At 39.8% G+C, this 27,931-nt stretch overlaps 2 protein-coding genes across 2 annotated transcripts in view; one reads left to right on the forward strand and one right to left on the reverse strand.

Annotated features, from left to right (window-relative positions):
* SYN2 (synapsin II) overlaps window positions 1–27,931 on the forward strand; it is a 149,711-nt gene that overhangs the window by 75,793 nt on the left and 45,987 nt on the right. Inside the window, exon 5 of the mRNA XM_082211950.1 lies at window positions 3,314–3,403. Coding sequence (XP_082068076.1) covers window positions 3,314–3,403 — 90 coding nt within the window. The remainder of the gene's footprint in view (window positions 1–3,313; window positions 3,404–27,931) is intronic.
* Window positions 7,460–26,027, reverse strand: TIMP4 (TIMP metallopeptidase inhibitor 4). Its single transcript, XM_082211999.1, has 5 exons — window positions 25,658–26,027; window positions 16,967–17,064; window positions 13,788–13,902; window positions 11,728–11,852; window positions 7,460–9,824 (listed from the first exon to the last, which is right to left on the reverse strand). The coding sequence occupies exons 1-5, from the start codon at window positions 25,785–25,787 to the stop codon at window positions 9,627–9,629; spliced, it is 666 nt and encodes a 221-aa protein (XP_082068125.1). The 5' UTR covers window positions 25,788–26,027; the 3' UTR covers window positions 7,460–9,626.

The following is a 27,931-nucleotide window of genomic DNA, read 5'->3' on the forward strand; positions in this document are numbered from 1 at the left end:
CTGCGCTGGTGCTGGCTCGCCAGAGCAGCTTCGTCACGCTGGCCACGTGACCCGGAAGTGTCTCCGGACAGCGCTGGCTCCCGGCCTCTTAAGTGAGATGGGCGCACAACCCTAGAGTCGGACACAACTGGCCCGTACGGGCAGGGGTACCTTTACCTTTACCTTTAAGCTCATTTTATTCAAAAGCCATAAGAGCTGGCTGAGTATCCCACCAAGATAATGACTGAGAAGGGGTTCACATATAACCTTTCATCCCATAGAGCATCAAAGTATGTAAAAGAGTAACCAAAATGATCAGGGAGCTGGAGCAACACCTCTATATGAGAAGGATAAAACATTGGCAACTGTTTTACTGGGAGCCAGGGGGAAGCAACTAAGGAGGAACATGCTAAACATATGTAATGATATTATTCATGGTACAGAGAAGGTGGATAGAGAGAAATTGTTGTCTGCTGCTTCCAGGACCAGAGGCAGTCCTCCCATAAGGGATTCCCAAGTTCATTCTGCACTCTCCTTTTGTATTTGGAAGGAGTTTCCCACTAGTCCAGTTACCCACTCAGATTGAAGCTGCAACTGCAGTTCTGCTGTCTCTTCCTCCCTCCTGCAGCAGTCTGAGAGAGACTCCATTGGAAAGTTCTGTGCTCATTTTTGTGTGTGGAAGCAAGACATGAGGCCATTTCCCATTTAGGTGTAATTACTTAAATGCTGTATATTAGGGAGAGAAATGTCCTATTCTGTTTCATGGCACATGCTTATATTTAAATGCACGTGAATAAAACTAAAATAGTAAGACTGTTATTATCTAAGTCTCTAATTATAGCATTAGCATTCACTGTACCCTATACCTAGGGATTTCACTCAAAGCTACAATGTTCCACTCTTAGGATAACAAAATATATCTTGCACATTCTTTTATTATCAAATGAAAGAGCTCTCTTGCCAAGTGCTTACTATTATCTGTACAAAGCATTGGTGGTACACATAAAGATTTCAGCTGACAATCCCTTCGTCTCACTCGAGAAAAGCTCTTTAATAGATGAAAAGACAGCTTTTATATGAGAAAGGTAAGAATACAAAGTGCTAGCAATACAAAGAAAATGCACTAAGAACAAGAATTCTCACCGTAAAATCTATGAAGACATTGAACTATCAAGCAGTCATCTTCGTACATCATAGAATCACAGACAGTGATCCATTTCCCCAAAGAAAAAGTAGCTAGATGGTTGCAAACAGAACCAAAGATGTTTAATTCCTCCCCCCGCTGCCCCATTTTTCTTCCCTGTTATTTTTATACTTAAAAACAAATCACATAGATAACATAACTCGAACTGAATAATATTCAAATGAATCACATTCATTTTCTTTTTTGATCAAAGAACAGATGTTATAAAATCTCTTGTGCTAGAAATTTTCTGAAGTATAAGCGTAGATGTTTCTGGTATATGTTATTGTTGTTTCTTATAAACGTCAGATGTTTAGTTACCAGGTAAAACACAATTACCATAACATTCTCCCATATTGATATGTGTTATTTTTTCTTTATTACCACACATACAGTTGAAATGAAAATAGCTCTAGAGGGGACTTGAAATACTAGTTATTAGCTTGAAGAGATCTTCTCATTCTGGTTTCCCACCATTTTATGGACTATGCCATATTTAAAATTGATTCAGAGTCCTAAGTTGCTAGTGCTGTTTCTTCCTGTTAATTTGTTGAAGTGACAAATCTTTAATTTATGCTTATCATTCATGTTTTGTGTCATTGTGCATCCAGCTGAACTATGTGGGCTGGCGGCAGAAAATTGTCTGTTGGAGGCTCAACATTTTTGTTAATGGAGAATTAAGTGTGTGATTAGCGCATAGCACGATCCTCAACTCCAGATTTGCTGTGGCTCTGGAGGGTTGTTGATTCTGCTGAGAGAAGTCCCACAAAGATAGCTGCTGTGATTACAAGACTGAGTCAAGGATGTTGTTGTTGCAACTGAGATTTCATAGTTTGAAGACTGGAAATGAGGGCATATGGAATTAAGTTCTCTTCATAGGTGCGGCTTGTATGAGAATTGCCTTAAAAACCTGTTGAATGGCTGGTGGTTTTGCAATCTTATAAAACAATCCCATAGGAAAAATGCACTGAAATTCTCCTCTTTGGAACCCCGATTCTAAATTCTTCTACATTGGGGTGAGAAATTAGGTCCAGGATGGGACCTGGTTTGGCCTATACGCCACTCTCAACCAAGCATGCCCAGCTGCCCCACACCTGGACATTGGTACTTAAAGTGAGCTTTTAATTGTTCCATGGTAAGCAGGACTGTGACAGGGTGCCCCACTGGGATGAGCTGCACTATATAAAATCTGTGCAGAAGTGTGTCAGATGAGCAATGCTAAATACCCAGTGCTGATATCCAGTGCACATTTCTAAATTTAAGTGCCATTAATTTATTGTGGGATAATCAGTGCTGGAGAAATTTGAAAGGGCTTCCTAGACGGGAGGTATCCCTCACAGAAACCCCAAAGGAAATGATACAGGCTCCAAGTAAAAAGAATAGGCCTTTATTGAATACAAATATACTTATGGTCAGGCTCCTTAAAATCATAGAGAGGCCACGAAGAGCTGTGTCCAAAGCAATGATTCTTATACACTCCCAGGTTACACATGTGATTTACATTCACCATTCAAAGAATCACAGCAGTCTTCCCAGAGTGGTTGCAACCCAGTGTCATCATCCTGAACCAATCAAAATCATTTAGCTCCTCATTGTAATATCAGTCAATTACATATAATCATTTTTCGGTGTCTTTCTTTATTAAGACTTTGACTAATTTCCCTGTTCATTAAATGTCTCCCAATATCCTTTTTTATCTATCTACAAAACAATTCAAGATTAAGCATAACTGCCATGACTAGTTGATTTTCTTTTCATGCGTATGGCGGTCACCATGGATTCTATCAGTTTATTCTTTTCTGTGTTCCAAAACGAACATTCACTAAATACAGTACTTAAAAGCAGCTTGTTCTATACTGTAAAATGTAGGCACAGGCCTTTTTAGTTTAGCTAGGCCATAGGCTCAAAAGAAAATGAAATTGCCAAAACAATACAGGTGTATGAAATTATTATTTTCTCCATCATTTGCACTTGCATATTTTACTTTTTATGCATTCTTTTTCTGTAGGTGGGTAATCAGAATATGGTAAACTAGAAGGGATCTTTTAACAGGCTCTTGAATTTTTGATAGATAGTAATTATGGTGCTGAATAACAGAGCTGAAGTAATTTTGAGCTTTGAGCTTAGAATTCTGTTTATTTTCTTTTGCAGTTTGCTCAGTTGGTGTCCATCTACAGAACCTTGGGACCAGAGAAGTTCCCTTTAATTGAGCAAACCTTTTATCCCAATCACAAGGAAATGGTAGGTGTGAATAACAAACATTAATACCAGTTGATTCTCTGTAGTAGGGAAAGGAGCTATAATAATGCATGATTCACATTATAGCTCTGCCCACCAGCTATTACTTGATATCAAATGCTACTTAAAAGTTGGTTTCATCCAACAGACCTTAACTTGGTTAACTACCCAGCTGAAATATCTAAAGCTCTGGAAATGGGGAAAACATTATTTAACAGACTTTAAAAACAAACCATTAGAAACATTGAAATGAAAGATGTACTTTCCGGAGAAGAATTCAACGTAGCTGTCACTGACTCATCCTCAAATGCTGTTGTGGTTTTTGAGTGCATTTGATTCATGGATTGCTGTTAACAATTGGTTTCTGTGATTATACACATGTTCAGCTTTATACTAACAAGCATTTCTCCTCTCACTTTCAAATATGCCATCTAGTATGTGATAAAATAATGGACTACTGGAAAGGAAGCCTGGAGTGGCTTCCCACATCCTCTTATTTCTCCAGACCAATGAATGTAGTGGTTTGAATGTGAGTAGGAAGGATGAGAGTGTCATTCTGGGAGAAATCTTTCCCCATCCCATCTTAGTTGAGATAACAAAAGAAAACCACTGCTGGGCAGGAAACAAACAAGCAAACAAAACAAAAAAATGGGTGGACCTAAGCAACCAAAAATTAGTAGCCACCAGGAGAGTGTTCAGACTTGCATCTGAAACTCAGTGCAACACCAGGAAAATTCACCCACTCTCTTCCATATCTCCAAGTTTGGACCTGGGAAAAGGAAATTTGTTCCTGATTGTGCTGCAGAGGAAGCCCAAGCCCCGTTCCCCAGACTGAAGAGGGGTGGGATGATCCTGCACAGCTAGGAAGCCTTGGGAACCTTGTGCAGTTGCAGGGACAATTGCTGCCACTGCCACCGCAGCTCTGAACTTGTTTTGTTGAGCTGTGAGTGTCTCAGAAGTGCACCAGCAAAAACAACAAACACCCACTGTCCTTTTTCAGTTCTGGAATGGAAAGCTGGGGCTGGTTTGGCACTGTAGTTCTGTAAGCAAGTCCCAACTTTCCACCCAACCTAGAAACTGGAGACAAGCATTGGGATCATCCAAAGAAGTCTGTGGACCTCTGAATCGCAACACAACTATGAGGATGATCCTTGCCCAGTTCCATTGATGGAGGGAAGTCTGTGGTTCGTCATGCTTGCCAGAGAGTTGTGGTACACGAACCACAGTAGGACTACTGAGTTGAATTGCAGTTTGAGGAAGTCATTGTAGACTTTAGACAGATAGATAACAGTCTGTGTTGGTATCAGGTGGTACTATTTTGAAAAGCCTGCTATAGAATAGTTGCTATGCACTGGAAGAGTAGCATTGTTAAATGTTAAATTGTTAAATGTACAGTACAGGAATCACAAACTGGAAAATACAAAATTTGCTGTGTGGGTGGTTGAAACACCATTTCATACTGCAAGTGCTTGTTTTTTTTCCTCCTCCAGCTCTGGCAGATTCAATGATGGTGTTCCCCCCCCCCCCAAAGAGTACAAGAGAAGCAGAATGAGGAGCACTTTACAGATACACTCTGTTACTGTGGTGTTTGCTCTGAAATATAAATGGCAAATACATAATCCTGAGTGTTTAGGAACACATGTCTTGCCCTTTATATGCCATATATTTAATCTGAATCTCCTCGGAATTTGGGCTGTGTTGGAAAGATTGCTAGCTTATCTAATTTGTATTCTTAGCATGTCTCTCACTTGCCTTACGAGCAAATGAGGTAGGCTTTGGAAAATCCTCTGCTATAGCCAGAAATTTCTAGTTAACAATAGGTAATACAAGTTCTGTATTCATGAAGCTCCTAAGACTGCAAGCCTAATCTCACTTACCAGGGAGTAAGGCCTATTGAACTTAATAGGACTTACTTCTGGATAGTATTACACTGTAGATTATATACCTGGGTGTTTCCCAACAGCGTATGGGCTAGAAACTTGCATTTGAATGAATGAATTTCTAAATTAGATTCTCTGCTAAAAAAAGTACATGACAGAATATGCCTAGCCCTTTCTATTGATTCAAAATATTTTATTATTAAACAACGAGGGCCTTAAAAAAAATCTACACGATAAAAAGTGATTTGGAGCACAGTCCTAGATATGTTTACTTGGAAGTATGGCTCCTTAAATTCAGGGCAACGTCCCAGTAAAAATGCATTCTAATACATGTTTACCTATGAGTAAGTTCCTCTGAGCATAGTGTGGCTTACTTCTGCATAATAGGATTGCACTATGTGTTCAGGATTGCAATGCTAGTTTAATTTGGTTTTCTGATGTTTACCTGACATTCCTGAGTCTGAAATATTCACCTACAAGATAGTAAAAGAATGTGTGTCCTCTTTTCTATGCCAACACCACAAAGTCATGATATCTTAATAAAATTATTTTGCTGGCTGATTAAATGTCTGATTAATATTCTGTATGAATATAAACATGGCCATGGTTCTTCATCTGCACATGCATTCTTTTATTATGGACATTTCACATAAGCAGTGATGACTGTAAATTTGAAGATTCTTCCTGTTGTGATTCTTTTTCTCTGAGGGAGACTTTGTAAAGGCAGTGACTTGGAAAACAGTTGATGCAGAATGACAGATAGATTTTGCAGTTTCTGTGAAAAGCTTAGCTGCTGTTGTGGGATGATCCAGAGAGGGGGAGAGGGGATTGTCACTAGTAATGTTGGAGCCGAACCACAGTACTTAAAGACGTTGTCTAGGCAGATTTTTTTTGTGATGCTTCAAGAGTTTCTCACAGTTCCCTTCCCCTCAACAACTTGCTGTTCAGAATTCTGAGGCTCTAAGTTTGAAGCTGGTCAATTGGATATACTTGTACTCTTTTAGAAAAGTCTTGTGTTCCGTTTTCCCTCTAAAAAGCTGTAAACTGCAATTGCACAAAGATAGCACTCTTCTTAACTGCTTCAGTAGATGGCTTTTAAAAATTAGCATTTTTTAGTTTTAAATGTTTATTGCTGCTAGGATAAAAGCTTAGCAATTTCCTTGATGTATTTTCACATTTACCTAAGGAAATCAGCAGTTACAAATTGACCCATGCTGCAGATTGAAATAATAGATGAGGAAATGTTGGGATTTATTTTTCAAGGAAATTACATTACTTGCTTTGAAGTACCTGCTATCTACTATGTAATTTATGGGATTAAAAAGTCACATGCATGATACAGTAGAATATGCTTGCTATATTTAGTCTTACACTGAATAACTTGTTTCACACAAAAAACCATATATAAATGTTGATCAAAAATCCATTTTGGAAAATGAAAGATATTTTTTCAGAAAAAATAACGTGAGTTATATGCTTATTGAAGCCAATGTTTCAGTGCCAAAGGGCTTAGAATAAAAACTTGTGCTACTATATATATTATATATACAGTGGTGCCCCGCAAGACGAACGCCTCGCGAGACGAAAAACTCACAAGACGAAAGTTTTTTTCGTTTTCGAGTTGCTTCGCAAGACGAATTTCCCTATGGGCTTGCTTCGCAAAACGAAGCTTGCCCCCGCACCCCAGACCTCTTTTGAAGCAAGGGGCGGCGGGGAGAAAATCGCTTCTCCCTGTCGCCAGCCCCGCAATCTCCGGGGACAGAGGGGAAGGCGCGCGCGCGCCTTCCCCTCTGTCCCCAGACCCCTTTTGAACCAAGGGGCGGCAACGGGGAGAAGCGATCTTCTCCCCTCCGCCCCTTGCTTCAAAAGAGGGGGCAGAGGGGAAGGCGCGCGCACGCCTTCCCCTCTCTCCCCGGACCCCTTTTGAACCAAGGGGCGGCAATGGGGAGAAGCGATTCTCTCCGCTGCCCCTTCCCTTGCTTTAAAACAGGTCCGGGGACAAAGGGGAAGGCCCGCGGCGCTTCCCCTCTGTCCCCGGACAGTCTCCATAGGAATGCATTGATTGGTTTTCAATGCATTCCTATGGGAAACCGTGCTTCGCAAGACGAAAAACTCACAAGAAGAAAAAACTTGCGGAACGAATTAATTTCGTCTTGCGAGGCACCACTGTATTCATTTTCTATGGAGTCACATTTCTGGGAGTTGTTGTGGTACAACAAAAAAGTTGACTTCTACATTCTGCAAAAACTATAGCATATTCAGCTGTTTAAACATTGTTTTAGGAAGTAGATATCCTTCATAACATGTTTCTACATAACAGTATGGTCCTAAGCATGTTTACTGAGTAGTAAGTCCCATTGTATCCTAAAAGGTGCCTGGGGCCGCAACATATGGATCTGTCCCACTGCCTCATAATGCAGTTTGCAAAACAGGTGGAGAACAGTGGCATCTCCACTGGGTTATGAAATAGTCAGAGATGCTCATGGTCAAGGCAAAACTTTGTTCCTGCTTCCTCTTTGATGGTGCATCTATAGAAACAAATTTATGAGCTGGGGTGAATGCATAGGTCATAGGAAGTTGTTTTATACCGAATCAGACCATTGGTCCATCTAGCTCAGCGTTGTGTACTCTGGCTGGTAACATCTCTGTACCGTATCATGCAGGAGCCTTTGCTTAGCTGCCTCTGGATGCTGGGGATTGAACCTGGGACCTTTTGCATGCAGGGCAGATGTTGTCTTACTGAGCTGCAGTCTGTGCAAATTCTGCTGTAAAACGGTGGTGGACAGAAAATAGGTATCAATAATTAGGAACTACAAGCAGGTCAGTGGCCAGATCACCATCAAGGGATATCATTAGAAGGTTAGCGCCTCTTTAATCGCCTGCTCCAGAAGTTAGGCCCCGAACCAGTCGCTTCAAGTTACAAGAAGAGAGATTCTGGCTAAACACCAGGAAGAACTTTCTGAGGGTAAGGGCTGTTCTACGGTGAAACAGACTCCCTCAGGAGGCTGCGGATACTCTTTCATTGGAGGTTTTTAGCAGAGGTTGTATGGCCACCTGTCATGGATGCTTTAGTTGAGATTACTGCATTGGAAGGGGCTGGACTAGATGACTCTTAGGATTCCTTACAGTTCTAAGATTCTATGAATGTAGAAGTATTTTGCATGAAGAAACCAGGAAATTGCATACTCAGTAGAGGCCGTTATACCTGAGCTGTCCTTGATTTGTCCCATCATATTTCAAAATACTTAAGTTCCAGGCACTTCACCTGGACATCTATAATTATTGAAGTAGTGATGATCATGATACTTTCACCCCATGTGTGAGGCCACAGCATATCATCCTAGCTTTGTGTTTCAGGCTAAGCTAAAGGTTCTCAAACTCTATCGAGCCTCCTCTGGAAATGCCCTATAATACTTCAAGCATCACTTGCATTTCATGCCTTAGGATCAATTCATCCATCTTTCTCTTTTGTCCATGTTTTGCTCCCTTCATTTTGCTTGTTTGTGCATAAGTTAGCAAGACTTGAGAACCGCGTACATCTCAAACCACTAGAAGGGGGAAAATGTCTTTTTCTAAGATGTATGAAGTTGGGTTTTCTTGGCCTGATAATGTCATGGTGTTCATTCAGGGGATGCAAATGTCATAATACTTTTGTAATACAATAATCAGCCTTAATTTCTGTTTTAGAGTATACTCCAATTGATTGGACTGCTACACTGGATCTGTTTTGATTATCAAATATGTGTTATAGTTATGAACAAATCCTTCAAGACAAAGATAAGGCTAGATGAGACATAGTAAGTAGCATACAGAAAAGTGTAGTAGAACATTTTAAATGGCACTCACAAAACACTGAACTTGAATAATCTGAAATGGGAAAAATAATCTTTCATCAGACTTTTTACAGCAGACTGTAATAATATACATACTGTCGAAGCTCTTATGTCTCATGCTACTCCATTTTTTTCAGAAATACTATTTTGGAATAAAACAGGGTAAATTCATCCTATGAACAGGAGTCCAAATTTGGATGAATCTTGTTTTATATGGTTACATTCATTTTGATTTCAAAAACAGAATTATTGTTATTGTTATTGTTATTATTAAAGAACAAAGAAGTGCTTCCACATAGTTGCTCTCTAAAGTTTTATCAAGGAGTGCTACCTCCAGGAGATTCATTTCTCTTCTTGACTGGATGCCAATTCTACAACCTCTGTACTTTATTTGCACAGCACAATTTGCTTTTGTTTCTAAGCAAGAGACAGTTGTTGGAAGTTCAAAGCAGCAGTGAGCGTACAGCGTTGGATGGACTTAACCCCCTGGGGCTTTGAAAGAAATTATATGATTCATGGTTCACTGATGTCAACAAAGTCTTTTTCTGGAGGAGGGCCACCACGATACCAACTGCATGTTCCATCACTGCGTTTGATACAGGCGTAATGCTTTGCTTGATGACCATACAGCTTCCTCTCTATCAGCCAATCTGTCCACAGGCATTCATTTGGTGTAGAGATGGAGCAGGGTACCATGTAGCAAGTAGAAATCTAAACATGGAAAAGTACATTAATATCCCATTTTTAAAAATACTTTGCCAGTGCGTACAATTCCATCTACCCATATCTGCATAGGAACTGGTACCCAAATTATTAGACTGAAGTGAAATACTGTAAACCTTATGGAAAGTTCAGGGATGAGTTCAGTCTCAGCCAGCATGGCCAATGGTCAGGGATAGTGAAAGTTGTAGTGTGGAGGGCCACATGTTCCTCAGTCCTCTTCTAGTTGCTTTGGGACAAGGGAAGGGTTTCTTCAACATAGAACAGTTTAGATCTTTTGGCCAACCATATATATTATATATGTACAAAATGAATGCATTCCTTCAACATAGATCATAAGACAATACTGACGAACTTAGTATGTATTTGACTTCACATTTTGTTTCCTGTGAGATGTTACCTTCTTTTAAATATTATTAGTATGAAGAAGAGGAGGAAGAAGAAAGAAGGAAGAAGAAGAAGAATTAATGTGAATTGGTTAAACACAGTGAAAAGTAAAATAAAAACTTTTCAAAACATCATAAAAACATTATTTCCGCAAGTTGTTCTTTTGGTCAGACTACAGATTATGCTGTTAATGATATGCTGCTATGACCTTATCCACACTTATTTATTGCTCAGCTCTTTCCAGGCAAAGGCTGCACTTAAAAGCTCCTTGTCCAAGTGTGTGTGGGTTAGTTTGTTTTTTACTTGGAGCTTTCCCTGTGAAAACCCGCTCTTTAGCACTCAAACATTAATTCAGATGTTCCGCAAATTGCCATTTGCTCCAGTTGAGCTGTTAAGAGTGGATTTTTTTCAGGGAAAGCTCCAGAGGGGGAACAAAAGGGTACTCAGACATAGACCTTTAAAGTGTGGACAGTGCCTGGAAAAAGAGTGAAGGAAAAGTAAATGTGAAAAAGCCCTAAGTCTCTTGCTTTCCCTTCTTTCCTAGCCACAGACACCCTCCCAAAATTGATGTGTGGCTACACAAAAGGTCCCATTAGTGACAACAGGTACTTAAAAACAATAACAGCAACTAACCCTTTACTAGTCACACAGGAGGTGGGGTGGGGTGAGTTGTAACTGGGGAGGGAAGGGATAAACTTCCCAGTGTGTTGCAGTGAGGCCTCCTAAGATTGTAAAAAAACAAGAAATTTAGCTGCACATTTCACCTTAAGCTAAACATGTAGTCTGACCCTTAGAGTCATGAAGTTTGTATTGATGTTACACATGTATCTTTAGGACAAATTTCTACATTATGCACATGAAATACGGGAACCAGCCTTGAGTGCATGTGCCATTTTTATGATAAACATATATTTTCATAATAAAAAAATTCCTTCCAGTAGCACCTTAAAGACCAACTAAGTTAGTTCTTGGTATGAGCTTTCGTGTGCATGCACACTTCTTCAGATACACTGAATATATTTTCATGTGAAACGTGGCCTATTCATCTAATTCTCTCCAGCACTCTCCAGCACTGGTGAGAAAACTGTCCAGGAGATTAGATGGAAATACAAAGAAAAGTTGTGCTAGACATGGCAGGTTAACAGGAATCACCCAAGCCAAGGCAGCTTGATGTGGGAAAGTATAACACACAAGTGTGTTCAAGTCAGAATGCATCCCATATTAGTTTTAATGAGAAAAAGCAGGCCAAAGAAGGCTAATTCCAGGGTAGCCAACATAGGATTTTCACATGTTGTTTGATGACAACCTCCATCCCTCCGGATCACTGGCCAAGCTGGTTGGGGCTGATGGGAATTGTAGTCCCAACAACTGCTGGCGGGCACCTTGTGGGATGCCTGGGCTTATGAGTTCAAAGAAATACTCAAATGAAAGAGCTTGCCTTGCTCAACCTTTCTTGTGCTATAGGTCTGAAAGAGCAATGATACTCCAGTGGGTAAGGTATACTTACTTTACAACCGCAGCCCATTTGATATCTCTGATTTAGACTTTTCTTTTGGGAGAAGGTAAGGTCATCCCATGGTTCAATGTAATTGCACAAATGGATAAGAACTTTGCCATCATCTAAAATCTGTCCTGCATTGGGGTAAACATCAAAACACAGGATTCAGAATTGCATTCCCAACACTAAAGATACAATCCACATCAATGATGTGGTTTGCTTTTTAACTTCAGTTACAGTGGTACCTCGGGTTAAGTACTTAATTTGTTCTGGAGGTCTGCTCTTAACCTGAAACTGTTCTTAACCTGAAGCACCACTTTAGCTAATGGGGCCTCCTGCTGCTGCCGCACCGCCGGAGCACGATTTCTGTTCTCATCCTGAAGCAAAGTTCTTAACCCAAGGTACTATTTCTGGATTAGCGGAGTCTGTAACCTGAAGCATATGTAACCTGAAGCGTATGTAACCCGAGGTACCACTGTACTTGTGAATATCACCCTGAGATTTGCTGAAGCAATTTTTTTTTAACATAATTAATAAATACATGGAGCCTGCGAGGAAATGTTGCTGTGTAACCCCACCATTAAATGGAATAACACTGACCCATCCTGAGTCTCCTCCAGGATACTGTTTTTATTGTTATTTAGTTAAACTTCTATCCTCTCTTAGATGCCCAGGGCAGCAAACAACTAAGTACTAAATACATTACAATAAAAGCAATACAGCACAATTTGTTTGGGACTGAATCAAGCCAATTCTGCCCCCCACCCCAAATGTGGCTTTTGGAGGCCACTGTGCATACTCGGGCAGAGGGAAGAGTTTCTTACATTTTATTTTAATTTACAAACTACTGTTCTTCTGTATACCTTGCCTGTTAGAAACTACTGGAGTTTTTTTAGGGGGGTGTCACATATCGCAAACAGATAGACATAGGCCAATGTGGAGCTTGTCTGAAGCCCGGGGCAGGAGCCTTGTTAGAAAAAGTTATAAACTCAGACAAAAAAAGCAGCTGGTCTGTTGGCTGGCTTAGTCCTCCAAGGCATGGGGCAAGTGTACCTGGCTGCCTCCCTCTTGCACAGGCCTGGTGATAGCCACTATTGGAGGTACAGTGGTGCCCCGCAAGAAGAATGCCTCGCGAGACAGAAAACTCGCTAGACGAAAGAGTTTTCCATTTTGGAGGTGCTTCGCAAAACGAATCTCTTGCTTTGCAAGACGAAAATGTCTTGCGAGTTCCTGCTGTTTTTCCCCCCTTTCCCCCCTTTTTCTAAGCTGCTAAGCCGCTTATCAGCTGATCCGATCAGCAGATAAGCCACTAAAAGCCGCTAATAGCGCTAATCCGCTAATCCGTCAATGGGCTTGCTTCGCAAGACAAAAAAACCGCTAGACGAAGAGAATAACAGAACAGATTCTTTTCGTCTTGCGAGGCACCACTGTAATGGCACAGTTCAGACTTTTTTGGGTTTTTAAATTTTATTTAGTACTGTAGTTTACAAATTTGTCTCCGTATCTGAAACGGCAAGAAGGACAACTTTTTGAATTAAAACAAGGGGTACAGTTGTATCCAACTAAATCACTGCATGTGCAGACAAGTGCAACAGAACTTCTCATCCTAGGCCCACTGCTATCTACTCAGGAGGTTGCCCCAGTTAGCCCAATCTGCTAGTTGGGTGGTGGTGCAAGGGCCTATTGGCCCAGATTCCACTAATTCTGCATGCTATTGGAAGCTAGCGCAAGGGGGCCTTTCCTACCCTCTCATCCTGCTATGGCTTCCCGAGAGCCACGCTGGAGAGTCAGGAGAATTCCCATAAAAGCAGGTAGAGGGGAAGAGGGGGGTTCATGCTGTCTGCCAAGCAAAAATGCTTCTGCTGCTGGAACAACCACAAGAGCGCAATGTTTTAATTCCTCCCTTTGGTATCATGTTACTTATGCGAGCACAGTTTTCCATAGCAGCACAGCCCAAATTTTGACTTTATATGGGCTCCAGTATTTATATTGTTAAATAGCATAATAAGCACTGGCCATGCTACTGTAATATATATTTTGTGTACTGCCTTGGCTTCTGTGTACTGTACCTGTAAGGAGATATTGCTTCTTGTTGTTAGCTTCTAATTTCACCCCACAAAGAGAGGAATCGAAAGGTGTGAAGACATACTGAACATCTTTCAACTTTTCAAATCCTTTGAACATCTGTATTAGGAAAAAGGAAGAAAGATTTTTTGAATAAGATTTTTTGTGAGGTTACAATTGATACCTTGCTGGTATGGTGGGTGGCAATGATGTGTATGGAGTGGGTGGGTGGCAGTACAGCTAGATAAGATTGTCCAGCTTTATGGCTTGACTAGCCAGTATGTGCAAGCTCCTGTCCACAGGGTAGTCCTCTGGGACATAGGAGCCAACTCCTAGGGGCTGCAGGGGCTTTAGCCCCCCACAAGAAAATATTTGAGGGGACCATGCTTCCCCAAAGTTGATGGGCATTCCCATTCAAATTGTGTGTGTGTGCCACATCATGTGATCAGTTATCCGGAGAAGGGCTTACCTGGGCCCCCACAATATTTTATTCACGTTGGCACTCCTGCTCTGGGAGGGCTAGGGGAGAGCTTACAGAATAGAGCAGAGTAGGAACTTCTCCCCTCTAGCTTGCTCCTCAGTTATAAATTGGAGGCTAATCAAGCCATTAGCCAAGGCTGCAGTTAAATGTTTAGTCACACAGTTTAGAAATTCTACTTTGCATAGCAACAGAACCATGAATAAACCACAACAATGTCTAACATAAATAATTTTCACACAAATATTTGCTTGATTAGCCTGACAGTTGTGTAAGGGAGTTCTAGTGTTGTATGAAACCCTGTTTTTAGTATGAATTTCAGAAAAGTGACATATTCAGTTTTGGCCTTCCTATATGCTGAGCCTCTGTTTTTGATAGTATTATTTTAGTTTCCTATTGTCCAATGCTCACATGGAAAGTATTCAGGCAAGTTACTAGAACTACAAATTCCATCTTTTCCAGCAATTGAGCCTACTGGCTGGGGATGATCAAATTATAGTCCAAAGACATGTGGAAGGCACCATGTTGCCTACCCCTGAATGACATAATTCTTTCTTAAACAATGCACACGAAAAGCCTATGTATATTACTTTTGAAAGGATATCATGAAATGCGCCTTCTAAATTGACTTCCATCAGTAATTGTTAATGAAATGCAACTGTAAATGAGTTCCCATTATTATATTGTGTTAAGTGTTGACAACTGTAAACAGCTATAAATTCAAAATATTGCTGAAAAATATGTGTCTAAAGTTTAAATTCTGAACAGAAAGGTTTCTTTAAAAAACATAGCAACAGATCTAAATTTAGGCCAACCATCGCAACATAGCACAAGTGAATTTTATCTACCCAAATGAAGTTTACTTAAAAAAAAAAATATCTAGTCTTATCTTTGCACATTTATATTTTATTACCATTTACAAGGGATGGAAACTATAAAGGAATGTCTCAGGTCTATAAATATTCTAACATGTAAGACAACTATGTCTTTACAGTACCATTTAAGTCAAAGCACAAATTTTGATCTTCCACTCAAAAGTTTATGTATCTTGATTTTTTTCCTAATAAAATGTGTTCATCCGTAGCAGTGCTCTCTGCTGAACTCATCCAAGCAAATGTGATAGATGGGTGCTTAAGTGTTTGCCAGTACAAACTGTCACGAAGCACGTGTTGAAGTCAGCACAGATATGGGAGGAGTTGGTCTTGCAAATATCACAACCACAGGGCTCCTCCAGCCTCATAACTGCCCTAAATGGAATTCATCAGATTCAATCATCAGCAGGTGGAAAAGACTTCTCTACTGCCAGCTACACTATGAAATACAGTGGTGCCTCGCAAGACGAAAAGAATCCGTTCTGTGATTCTCTTCGTCTAGCGGTTTTTTCGTCTTGCGAAGCAAGCCCATTGATGGCTTAGCGGATTAGCGCTATTAGCGGCTTTTAGCGGCTTATCTGCTGATCGGATCAGCTGATAAGCAGCTTAGCGGCTTAGAAAAAGGGGGGAGGGGAAAAAAACCAGCAGGAACTCACAAGACATTGTCGTCTTGCGAAGCAAGCCCATAGGAGATTCGTTTTGCGAAGCACCTCCAAAACGGAAAACTCTTTCGTCTAGCGAGTTTTCCGTCTTGCGAGGCATTCGTCTTGCGGGGCACCACTGTATGTTCTATTCTGTGTTCAATGGGATTTCCCCCCAAGTTTTCATTCTGCCACTTGCAAAAGAGAAGGAAAGGATGCAGCTGGAGAACCTGCTGAAGCTGATGAAAGGTTCCTCTGGATGTGGACCCAACCTGAGTATCAAGGAACAATGGATCTAAGAGCATCCTCAGACTTGCAACCCTGACCTTTCAGGTGAACCAGAATATTGGCTATACAGAACTACTCATTATCAAAATCAAATGACGCCTTTACACTTATTGCTGACTTTGAAATTAGAGACAAATGTAGATTAGACAGATTCTCTTTCCATCATACATATTTTCAGAAAGCTTTGTCTGCCAAGCGTATGCATAAGAACCATCTAAACCCATGCAGTGTCCACTCTTAATGTATAATCCCATAAAGTCTGAATCAGCCATTGTAACCCTAAGATTCCTAAACCAAACAGTTGGGGAATATCTCATCCTAGGCTTCTCAAGCACCTACCAATGGTGGTATAAAATGAATCTGATACCATAGATCTATATATATAACTACTGTTGTCGATGTTCTGGTAACATCTTGTAATGTGTTATATGTTGGGCTGCCTTTGAAGACTGTTCAAAAAGCAGCTGGTGCAGAATTTGGCAGCTAGCTTGTTGACTGGAGCAGGACGGGCTGAACATATAACCCCGATTCTGGCATAGCTGCACTGGCTACCAATTAGTTTCCAAGAATCTGCAAAGCAAAGCGTTTGAATCTGTCCTGAATCTTGTTTCTAACACAAGTACTTACAATTATGATTTTGCATTAGTTGTTTTCTAATATAAGTTCCAATACAAAAAATATTTCTCCTAAACATGGATCAGACATGATTACTTCAGAAGCTATAAAATCATGTTACAGCACAATCTTATATATGTCTGATCAGAAGTTCAACAGAATTTATGCCCAGATAAGTAGTATGTGTTGCACCCTTATGTGCACATTGGAAAATGAGTATAAAACTGACCAGGAGTAGTAGTAGTATTCAGTGGCATTTAAGCATCATAATAAACATTTTTTTCATGTACCTTTATTTGTTTGATTTCATATCGAATCATTTTGTGAGTATGAAGAGGGTCTTCACTTGATGCAATCACTTTTTCACTGGAAATTTTTGCTCGAATCACTGCGAGTAAATGAAAGCAAAACAGACATTTTAGAATTTATTCACCTGTTCTTTCTGTAGTGTGACATATTATTTGCACTATAAAGCACAGATGCTGTTATATTTAGTACAGTCTATTTCTCTCCCCCCCCCTCCCCAGCTAATATGAAGATGAACGTGATTAAGACTAGAGTTCTCCTATGGTAATAATTTCACATAGCAAGTGCTTACATCTAGATTTCAACCAAATTCTGTTAAGGCAGTACTGATGCTGTATCAGGCTGGTTCACATCACTTCACGATGGGAATATGTGGACTCCTAAGGGGAGTTCATAGCTACATCACTCCTTCTCAGTCCTTTGTACTGCTGTCCCAAGATGAGCCAAGGTTTGGTATAGCATTTAGTTCAAATTGGGAGTTCTCATGGTTAAGTTCTCTATTCACTAACCACAAGCTGTAACCCAGGTTTGCGCTTGCATTAGTTCAGTATGAGTTGGTAGCAGTAAGCAAACTTCTCTCCAAGTACCCTCATATTTCCACACTCTCAGTAAACTACATATATTTCAGCTTGCTGTGCAGTCCAAGCTTATGTGTGCTACCTTCCACCTGTGACCAGATGAAAATGGATGTTCTTGCCCCACCCTACTACTATTAATAATAATAATAAAATTAATAATAATAATATTTCCGAAGTATATTTTATTTATATCCCGCCCTCCCCATCCGAAGCCGGGCTCAGAGCGGCTAACAACAGTAAAATGATACAACATAATAAAATCATTTCATTATAAAATTAATTCAAATCGGATTAATGGCAACCATTGGGCTAGAGTTCTGTGAGGATTGCCAAAGGAGGGAGTCAGGCTGTGCCCTGACCAAAGGCCTGGTGGAACAGCTCTGTCTTGCAGGCCCTGGGGAAAGATGTCAAGTCCCGCAGGACCCTAGTCTCTTGTGACAGAGCGTTCCACCAGATCGGAGCCACAGCCCAAAAAGCCCTGGCTCTGGTTGAGGCCAGCCTAACCTCTCTGTGGCCTGGGACCTCCAAAATGTTTTTGTTTGAAGACCGTATGTTCCTCTGTGGGACATACCAGGAGAGGCGGTCCCATAGGTACGAGGGTCCTGGGCTGTATAGAGCTTTAAAGGTTAAAACCAGCACCTTAAACCTGATCCTGTACTCCACCGGGAGCCAGTGAAGCTGTTATAGCACCGGGTGAATGTGATCTCGCAGCAAGGACCCCGTATGAAGTCTCGCTGCAGCATTTTGCACCCGCTGGAGTGCAAAGAAACTGTTCCCAAGGTAAACAATGTAGAGGAGCCTTCAAATAGCATAGCAGTGCTGCTACTCTGAATGATGTTCATATATGGTTGCTCTTCTTCCTAGACATGTTATCCTCTGTGCCCATACAAGTTGCTGGAGCTCTTTACTAGGAAGAGATAATTCAGTCTTTCCTTCCCATGCAAGGTCTTAACACCTTAATCCTCCCTCGAACATCTCTTGCATACAGCGAAGGAGTGAAGGAAAATTGTAGTCATGTGATGTATTTAACATGGGGGGGGGGGTTTAACAGGCAGAAGATTAAGATCTCCTTCTCTCTCACTAATTTTTCTGCAGTTTCTGTTATTTTTCATCTACCTCTGATGTGATGATAGCATAGGTGCCATCATGTCCAACAACTTTCGTGTCCAATGAATTGGATACTAAGGCCTCTTGAAAGAAATTTTGGGCTACTGATAAGAAAATATTCACAGCCCATTCCTACCTAAGTCTCAAGCCTCAGGTAGATGGTTGATCATCTACTGTTTGATGTGGACATCACCAAAAAGAGATAGATAAATGAGGGAATTCTGTAGCTATTCCTGCCTGCCTGTTCCCTGGGTCCTGAGCCAACAGTCTGAAAACTATTTTGCTCCTCCCTCTAGTCTGCCAAACTCAACAAAGGAGAGGTGAACCATGTCAATTCTCCCTGGTTCCCTCCCCCCTTTCTCTGAGGATAATTTTATATAACTGAAATATGTGCAAAGCTGCAGTTTTACTGATGGATGATGCATTTTCAAAGAAACCAAACTGAATGAGAAAATCCCACCTATGGCCCACAGTATTTTAAATTTTATTTTGACAGCTTTACAGTGGTACCTCTAGTTACAAACTTAATTCGTTCCGGAGGTCCATTCTTAGCCTGAAACTGTTCTTAACTTGAGACGTGCTTTCGCTAATGGGGCCTCTTGCTGTGCTGAGCCACCAGCATACGATTTCTGTTCTCATCCTGAGGCAAAGTTCTCAACTCGAGGTAACTCTTCCAGGTTAGCGGAGTTTGTAACCTGAGGCGTTTGTAACTCGAGATACCACTGTATAAGAAAAGAATGTTGTTTTGCATCCTGTAGTATTGTAAAAAGCCTGCTCTAGATATTTCTGTCTTGCAGTCATGAAGAAAATACAGACCCCTAAAGATTTGGTTAACCAAAATTGTAATGATGAAGTCGCTCTCCTGTGTATCAGTATGGGTTGTCTCTTCCAATTTGTGTTCAGCTGTATGCTGTTCTCTTATTTCAGCTGGAGTCAGCCATCATTAGTGTGATGAATGGTAGCCAATTTGGAAATATCAACTGTGATAATTACACAAATTAGCTACTTCGTATTCTTTCAGTGGTAAAATACTGGATCACCCAAGTTTGCTGATTAATACATCAGTAGGGTTTTTTTTTTTTAAATGAGTTCCAGAGCTTCAGAACTCATAACAAAATTGCTGGCAAGGACGCTGTGATCTTATTCATTGAGGTTCATGAGTTTGTCTATAAAAGAAATTTTAAAATGTTTCCAACATGCTTCCATAGCCCCCAAACCACACTTCCTTTGAGCAAACAGAATACAATTTGCTGTGTGGCAAATGAGGACATTTGCAAAAGCCTGTTAGCATTATGCAGCAGAAAAGGTATGTGTTAGCTCCTTCTAGCTTTATAAATCACTGCACTTAACAATGATGTAGATGTCCTGTGGGAAGGAGCCTCAAGGCTAGCCCTACCATAAGGGAGAGTGAGGTGACCACCTCAGGCAGGATATTTTTTGAAAGGGCAGCATATTGTTAGTTTTTTAATGTATTATTGCTGTATTTATATTGCCAGAGTGTAGGGTAGACTGTTGTGGGATATTCTGCTTCAGCTGCAAAACGACAACAACAACAACAACAACAACTACTTTGCTGGCAGTATTGGGTATTATACAAATTGGCATGACCAGGCAAGGGAGTTCTGCCACTTGCTCTCTGTCTCTGGTGGCAAAATGTCTTGGGCTAGCCCTGAATGACCTAAAGCAGGAATGTCCAGGATCTTAAGTCCAGGAGGTAGAATTTATGTATGAATACATTTCTGCTAGTATACATATTATATGGCTGCTTCTTTGTATATATTTTAATTTTTTTGTATATGGATGTTTTAAGATGGTCTGTATCTGTAATGCCTAATAAAGGTTTCGAGAAAGAAAAAGAAAAAGTATTAACTGTTAGCTACTTGGTGGCCATGAATTATAGAAGGGAGAACTATACTACCACTTGTGAAAGCTGGATAATTATTCTTTAAGGGCTTTGAATTCAGTTGTGTGGCCAGCTATCCAAGCTTATGGCATAGGTTGTTGCTGCAAAGGAACTTGCTTCTCCAGTCTGGGGTCATGGGGTCAAGCTGCTCCTGTTCTAAACAACAGCTCCCAGTTCCTCACAGGCTGAGCAAAAATGTCTTGAAAATATTGATTATTCCACAGGTGTTAGCTGCAGCAGCTGCTTTTTATCACCATCACATTATTATTAATATTATCATCATCATTACCTCATTTTTGAGTCTAGAAATCCTCTAGGTAGTTTGCAAAACCCCCACAATATTTCAGTACAAAGCTATGGTTAGCTAAGAGTAGAGTGGGGGGTGGTATATTACTTCCATTTGTCCTCTTGATCATAAGAGCATCAGGAGAGCCAACATCATGTACATAAAGAGCATCGATGTTGCAATTCTATTCACACTTACATGTGGGTAAGCATCACTGAACAGTGAAGTAAGCGTGCAAAGGATTGAGCTTTTGAGAGACTTTATATTATTTTTATGCAAAATTTAATTCATCAGCATGGAAGAGGGCCAGATAAAACATGAAATTCTATGAGCGCCTGTGAGGAATATCTCCAGCAGGTAGAAAGCATCCATCATCACTAACTAAGACATACATTCTGTTTCCAGAAATATTAAGTATTTTATATAAATAGATACTTGGAAGATGCATATAACTTCCCTCTCCTTACTGTCCATTAAAAAGAATCCAGTTAGGCCTTGATAGTGGGGTGGAGGAGGTAGGGCAATTTCTATCTGTATGGCTGCTTCTCATGGTCAGGAAGAGTTTATATTATATTGTTTGGCTGGGGCTGCTACAGTTTTCTCTTATATTGCCAACTGAAGGAGTTTCTCTTCGAAACTGGGATCACCGGGCTCTAGTCCTGTCTGTTGCTACAGCTGCTCCGCTGCTTTCAAGAATTCCCTTGTGCCGGCGATATGAATATATATTATATATATAACAATATATAATTGTTATATTGTATTTGTTGTGATAAGTCTTAAGTTCCGCTTGTATGCACCGTATGCCTTGTAATAGTGGGAACACTGGGATGAACACATTTGTTGCACTTTGTTTGCAACAAATTGTACAATTGTACAAATTGTACAATTGCAAATTGTAGCTTCGTATGATGACCTGAACCCCTGTTTTTCCCCCCATTTGTGTAGGTTCTCACACAGTGGGTTCCTTATTTTTTTGTGCTTACTGTTGTCTTTGACGCATTTACCTGAATTCTGGAATCTCTCCTAAAATATACTTTGAACAAAGATGGTTCTTGCCACAAATACAGTGCTCAATATCTGTAATTTTCAATAGGTAGGCTCCATTTCTTTCAATAACTCTTAAAAGTCTAATTTACTTTCTAGTAGAATCAAGTGTGAGGTAAGATGTAGGAGGTAAAAAATAATGCTCATGTTCTGAAAAGTAATTATTACTTTGAAGGCTAGTTTTCAAGTTATTTTGTAAGGTCACATATAAAGATATATAAACAGTGTGTAGTAGATAACATAATTGTCTACTGTGTGCCCAGTATAGAATTTTTGCTGCCATATACTGAAACAAACGTACGTTTAAGAATCATGCACTTGTTTTCTGCCACCATCCCACATGATATTTCTCAATTCCAGCACACCAGTTTATTTCTTCCAAGTTACTTGGGCCTACTTAGTAGCTATGAATGTTTCGAAACTAGGCATAGCTTGAAGCAACAAAAGCAGCAAAACCACTAATCACACAGACAAATGCAACAATGAAAGTGCTTCTTGTTTCATCTTGGGAATGGTAAGGGTTCTGAATTAGCCAAAGGTCACCCATGTACGGTCTGTTGATTTAACCAGTGCCTGGGATACCCTCCTTCATTCACATATAATTTTCAAAGGAGCAAAATTAGTAAAAAGGAACAGAAATGGAATGGCAAAAAAAGATAGGAACAGCTGAAGCATTAACACAATTTTCATATACATTTAGTATAACAATTTTTTCTTTTCTTCTTTTTATATTGATTTACTATGTGCTGTGCGATTCCCTGCACATCCCAATGGATAAAGAAACTGCAAACTGAACATTAAAATACCACATAATAGAGTAGTATAAACTAGTATATAAAGCAGCTTTATATTATAAATATAAACAAATTAAATTGACATAACCAATGAATACTCATTTGAAAAGATCAAATCAAACTGCGCGCTAACTAAGCCTAACACATTTTGACCATTCTTCAGTGGTCTGTATGTACAATAGGTAATGTATACAAATATGTATATGTTTCTGACCTCTGAGATGGCTGACATAAGCAAAGCAAATGCATTGGAAGGGCAAGATAAAAGTTTTATAAAGTAGTCAATAAAGAAGTTAACAATTATTAATAACTTAACTAGAACTAAAATAGTAAAGAACTTTCAAAGAAGTGAAAAGCCTGGTGCTAAGAATTTATCATATTTAGATGCTATTCTGCATTCACAGACATACTACCATTTTTCATGTTTTCGTAATCATTCTCTAATTTTTCATGCTCTGTGAAAAGGATGTTCAGACTATGGTATTTCTGAATTTTTACAACCCACAACTCTTGCAAAGTAGAGCTACACAAGAGCAGTCATACGATCACTTCCATCCCTCATAGTATATCAACCGGAGCTCCTTCAGTAGTTATAATGTCTTAAGAGAATTCTACAAATATCAACCTCTATCATGCTTCCTTCTCATGTTTGATTTGGAAAAGGGGGCAGCAGGTATAGGCAGTGGTAGAACTACATTTGGGGGGCCCTGAAGTTTGAGCTGTTGTGGGGACCCCTTTGCAACCAGCAGCGAGATCTGGGTAACCACTGTTATCTTCTTCAATGGGGTTGTTCCATGATAGATCACCACAATTTAAAAAAAATTAACTACTTTATCTCATATTTTGATTAAAATTGCTATACTGGATTATTCCACAAGTCACTGGTATGGATAAATATTTCCTATGCCTTATAGTTTTCAAGTTATGGGGGGTGGTAAATATTAGGGAGATGTTATATACATGCATGAAGCTTCATTTGTTTCATAGTAAATTTGCCCCTGGGTATAGGAAACATTCACAATTCTGTGACCATACTTCAAAAGCAAGCACCTAATTTATAGGTGGCATTCTTCCATATGCATATGCTTCCTGAGCGTTGGCCTTAAGTATAAATGACAATGGCTGCGAAGTGTACTTCAGAATACAGAAATATGGGTTTACAAGAAGGACCTACAACTAAATGCTGCAGTGCTTAGTGCTTCTGTTCAGCATTCTATCCCCTCCACCTCATTTTCCTACTACCACCTCAGTCAGCATTATGTGACTACTGAGCATGCTCAATGATCACCGGTCTGTTTTGAGTGGGTGTGCTTTGGCCCCCTTCAATTCTTTTTGCTAAATATTTTTGGAGCTTCTGAGGTTTCTTCGAGAATGTTGATACATCCCTCTTGTTTCTTAGTGGCCCCATTTTGGCTAGAATCCTGCCAGTAGTCACCAGCTGAGTTTATTATTAGTAGGTATATAATAGCAAGCATAAGATCTTTCTCTATAGTCCACATTAGTTAGTCAGTTATATATGCTGTATAGAAAAACTGGATGGTCTTTGCTTTCCCCAGCCACCTGTCACATTAACTCCAAAGACCTGAGTAAGTAAAGGTTCAGTCGTCCAGATTAAATATGCACCCAGTTATGTTTTTAGTTGCCCATATAAAGCACTTCGAGAATTAAATCTGTTAAGAAACTAAACATTCCATTTTGCTCTATTGTAGCAACTGAGATATTTGTTTACTTTAAAGTAATGCATGCACTTGGATCAAGTTAGCGTTTTGTATGCTTGGTTTTCAAACCCTAGAAAAAGGTATTTGAAGAATTGTGTAGAGGGATCCGCCCCCTCTCTCACTCTTTCTATATTGATGCTTAATGTACTGCTAAACACTGTCGGGCGTCAGTCTTCTTTCCTAGTTCAAACTGATCATCTGTGTGAATATATTTCACATTTCAGAGAAGTGTCATGCACCAGAACTGTATCAGATGCATTTTGAGTACTGCTTTCTTTTACGCATTTAACAGCTGTTTAACTGAAGTAACACTAGCTGGTACTTTTTCCTACACTTCACATTATTCTAGGTTGTCATGTCTGGTGTACGTAATTTAAGGAAAACATTACTTAACACAGCCAGATTAAGAAACAATTTAATTGATGGTTTTAAACAGAGTTTGTCATGGCTACAAAGATTTTCTGTCAGCACATGAAAGCAATTAATCAGTATGCAGAAGGTATTGCCTATCCCATAGAGATGCTAATTTTGTGACATTTTAGAAACTCATGTTCTACATTTACTGTTCACTCTGGATGGAAGCTAACTAGCCACAGCTCAAGCTGAAAATGAAAAGAATACAAAAGTCACATTTTCCTATCCCGTTCTCTAATTGTAAAACTTTAGTTTTTTAAATATATAGAGCGAATACTTAGTAATAAAACTAGGCATTTTATACTTAAACTCTATAGAGTATTTTGCAGAAATGTTCATCCATACACAATTTTAAATAGCATGTTTTGAGCATGATACATTCTCGATTTAAAATTATAAAAAGCAGATTATCTTAAAAAATAAGCGAATGTTAATATCTATTTAGAAAGCAGTGTAACAAACAGAATGCCTACAAGCCCTCCACAGAACACATATAATCACATCCTTATTATTCTACATATTAAATGTCAGAATCTAATGCTCAGAAAATCATCATGAAGAAAATCCATAAAGGATTTCAGCCACCAATTACAACAAATCATTGCAGAGAAAACTGAAAAGCAAAAATAAATGGGAGCAACTGCTTCCAGATGCTTTTGTAATATTATTCTTGAAATCTTTTTGTGTGTGTAACCACTTCTCCAGAGTCCCAAACAACCATTATTGGATATGAGCCCCTAAAGGGTTTGCAGAGAAGTATGCCCACAGTTAATCTAGCGTCAGTTGATTTCTTACAGGCAGCATAAAAAGTGTATAGTGTTTATGACTCACCTAAAGCCGAATCGCAGATCTGCTGCTGTGGATGTGCAGGGGCACAGCTGCAAGCCTCTATAAGCTCCTGAATTCTGAGGGTTAGAAGAAGTAGCAGTGAAAATAACAAGGTACTGAGTAGAGGATTCATGCTGCTTGAAACTCCGCTTGCTGGCCAGCTTGAAGAAAATGTTCTTTCGCTCTTGAGTTTATATCTAAACTTCCTAATGACTGTCTGCTTTCTTCTTTGTGCAACCAGCAGTTCAAATTCAGCAGACTTAAAATGCTTTGCGGGGGGGGGGGAGCCCTCTCAGCTCAGCCTGAACATATACTTTTGTTAACTGACTTCTAATGTCCCTGACATAAGACCCCCCCTTTTTTATTGCCCTGATACTTAGTTGTAACCCCGCCTTCCTTTAAGGAAAAAGCACATCATTGGTGAAAATACTGTATGACAGGTTTGCTCTACCAAAGGAAAGGTTACCTTTTTTGATTGCATCACAGTGGTGTTGTTGTTGTTGTGAGTCATTGTCAGCAATAATCACGAAGGCCTTCCAGAAAACACATTCTTCTTGATTTTAGGCTATTTAGAAGACTTTTTAAAAAGAAGAAGATATAAATTAGCCTGCAATATAGCATGTCATTGTCTGTTTCTCTCGTCAAAGTAAAAATGTATGTCAAAGCCATTGCTTCCTTTCACTTTAAGGCTCAGCTTTAGTTTCATCCCCTAATCTCTCCCTGGCCCTTTTAACATTTTCTTGCAATAATGCCTCTATGCCGGTTGCACAGATGATCATTCATGAAGAGGAAATGTTACAAGCATAGCCTGTACACAGTAGGAACATGCAAGCGATACCAGGACAAGTTTGCAGTAGAACAGTTTAGCTGCTATCTGGTAATGGATTTGTTTGAAGTATTGATTAACTTTTTTTTTTTAAGTGCCCTAAGTCTGATTTTGTAAGAGGAGCTTCTAATTTAACACCATATTAGCAGTGACCTGAAACAGGGGCATGCAGTTTGCAAATATTTTCTGCGCCTGCTAAGTGTGCTCCCTCTTAGCTGTATGGGTGAGAGGGGCAGGGTTTGGGCTTTTTTCTCCCCCCCCTTTTTTTTTTTTTGAAAGCTACAAAACAGTTCGACATATTGGGTTGGGAAGGCATTTAGCTTATTGCATGAACTTCATAAGAACCACTGACTGGTGAGTCATATGAGATATAGGTGTATTATCACTGCTTTGATTGTTCTATAAAAATTCTGTTTTTTCCACATAACATTAAGAAACTGGAATCTTGATTTACACTGTTCAAGCAGCTTGTGACAATTAAAAAATATAATAATCAGCAGGTTGAAAACAATGAATTCTCAAGACAGTAGGAAGGATAGATAACTAATTTCCTAAAACAGCATGAACCTGGCCGTGGGCTTCAACTTCAGCAGTAGAGCACCAGAGTTAAAGGGCCAGTTTACTAAAGAAGCATAAAGAAGTTTTAAGTTCTCTGCTGCTGCAATATGGCAAAGCACTCTGTTCCTTTGAAATGTGTCTGTGTCCCCGTCCCCCCCCCCCCGCCGCCCCTTTTTGTGTTGGTCAGGGAATAAACTAGGGAAACAGAGTTTTGGGTTTTTTTTGGCTTCTTATAGAGCCATGGGCTTGAAAGAACCAAGCAATATATGTTTGAGATATGTTTTGGAACAAATGTAACTAGTAACTGACTTGACTAATGGCATGATTGTATCCTGCAGTTGAACTCAGCAGAATTATATGTCCACCTGCCACTGTGGCTACTGGGCAGTTTAGCAAAGATCACAGTGATCTTAGGCTAGATTGACTAGATAGAACACTGCATGCAGTCTACAACTGTTATATAGAAGGGTAATTACTCCTGAGTAATTAGCAGCTACCTTTCTTTACTGTGTAAAGTTTACCCTGTAGCAATTGGCATTACAATAATTACCTGCGGATTAATAAGGGGATCAGTTACTGCCAAACAGCTGCCTGACAAGCTGCGAATCTTGGTGGAAAACATACTTCTAACCACAACAGGGGGAGCTGCATTGTTACTTAACAGTATAAGCAGTGGTCAGGCTGTCAAACTGGGCCACAATGTCAAAAGTATGAGAAAGTGCAGCTCTAGTACGCTACATATATCATGCACTTTCCTGTGGTTCCTTGGCATGGATTTGCCTCCATTTTATGGACTCAAGAACCAGGAAACAGAACAGCATAGGAGACACAGGCAGGAGTGTATATAAGATGCCATGACTGTTCTGTTCCCACAATATCAGAGCTGCTGGGCT

The sequence above is a fragment of the Podarcis vaucheri genome, assembly GCF_965113315.1.
Source record: "Podarcis vaucheri genome assembly, chromosome: 2".
In the NCBI taxonomy this organism is placed as follows: Eukaryota; Metazoa; Chordata; class Lepidosauria; order Squamata; family Lacertidae; genus Podarcis; species Podarcis vaucheri.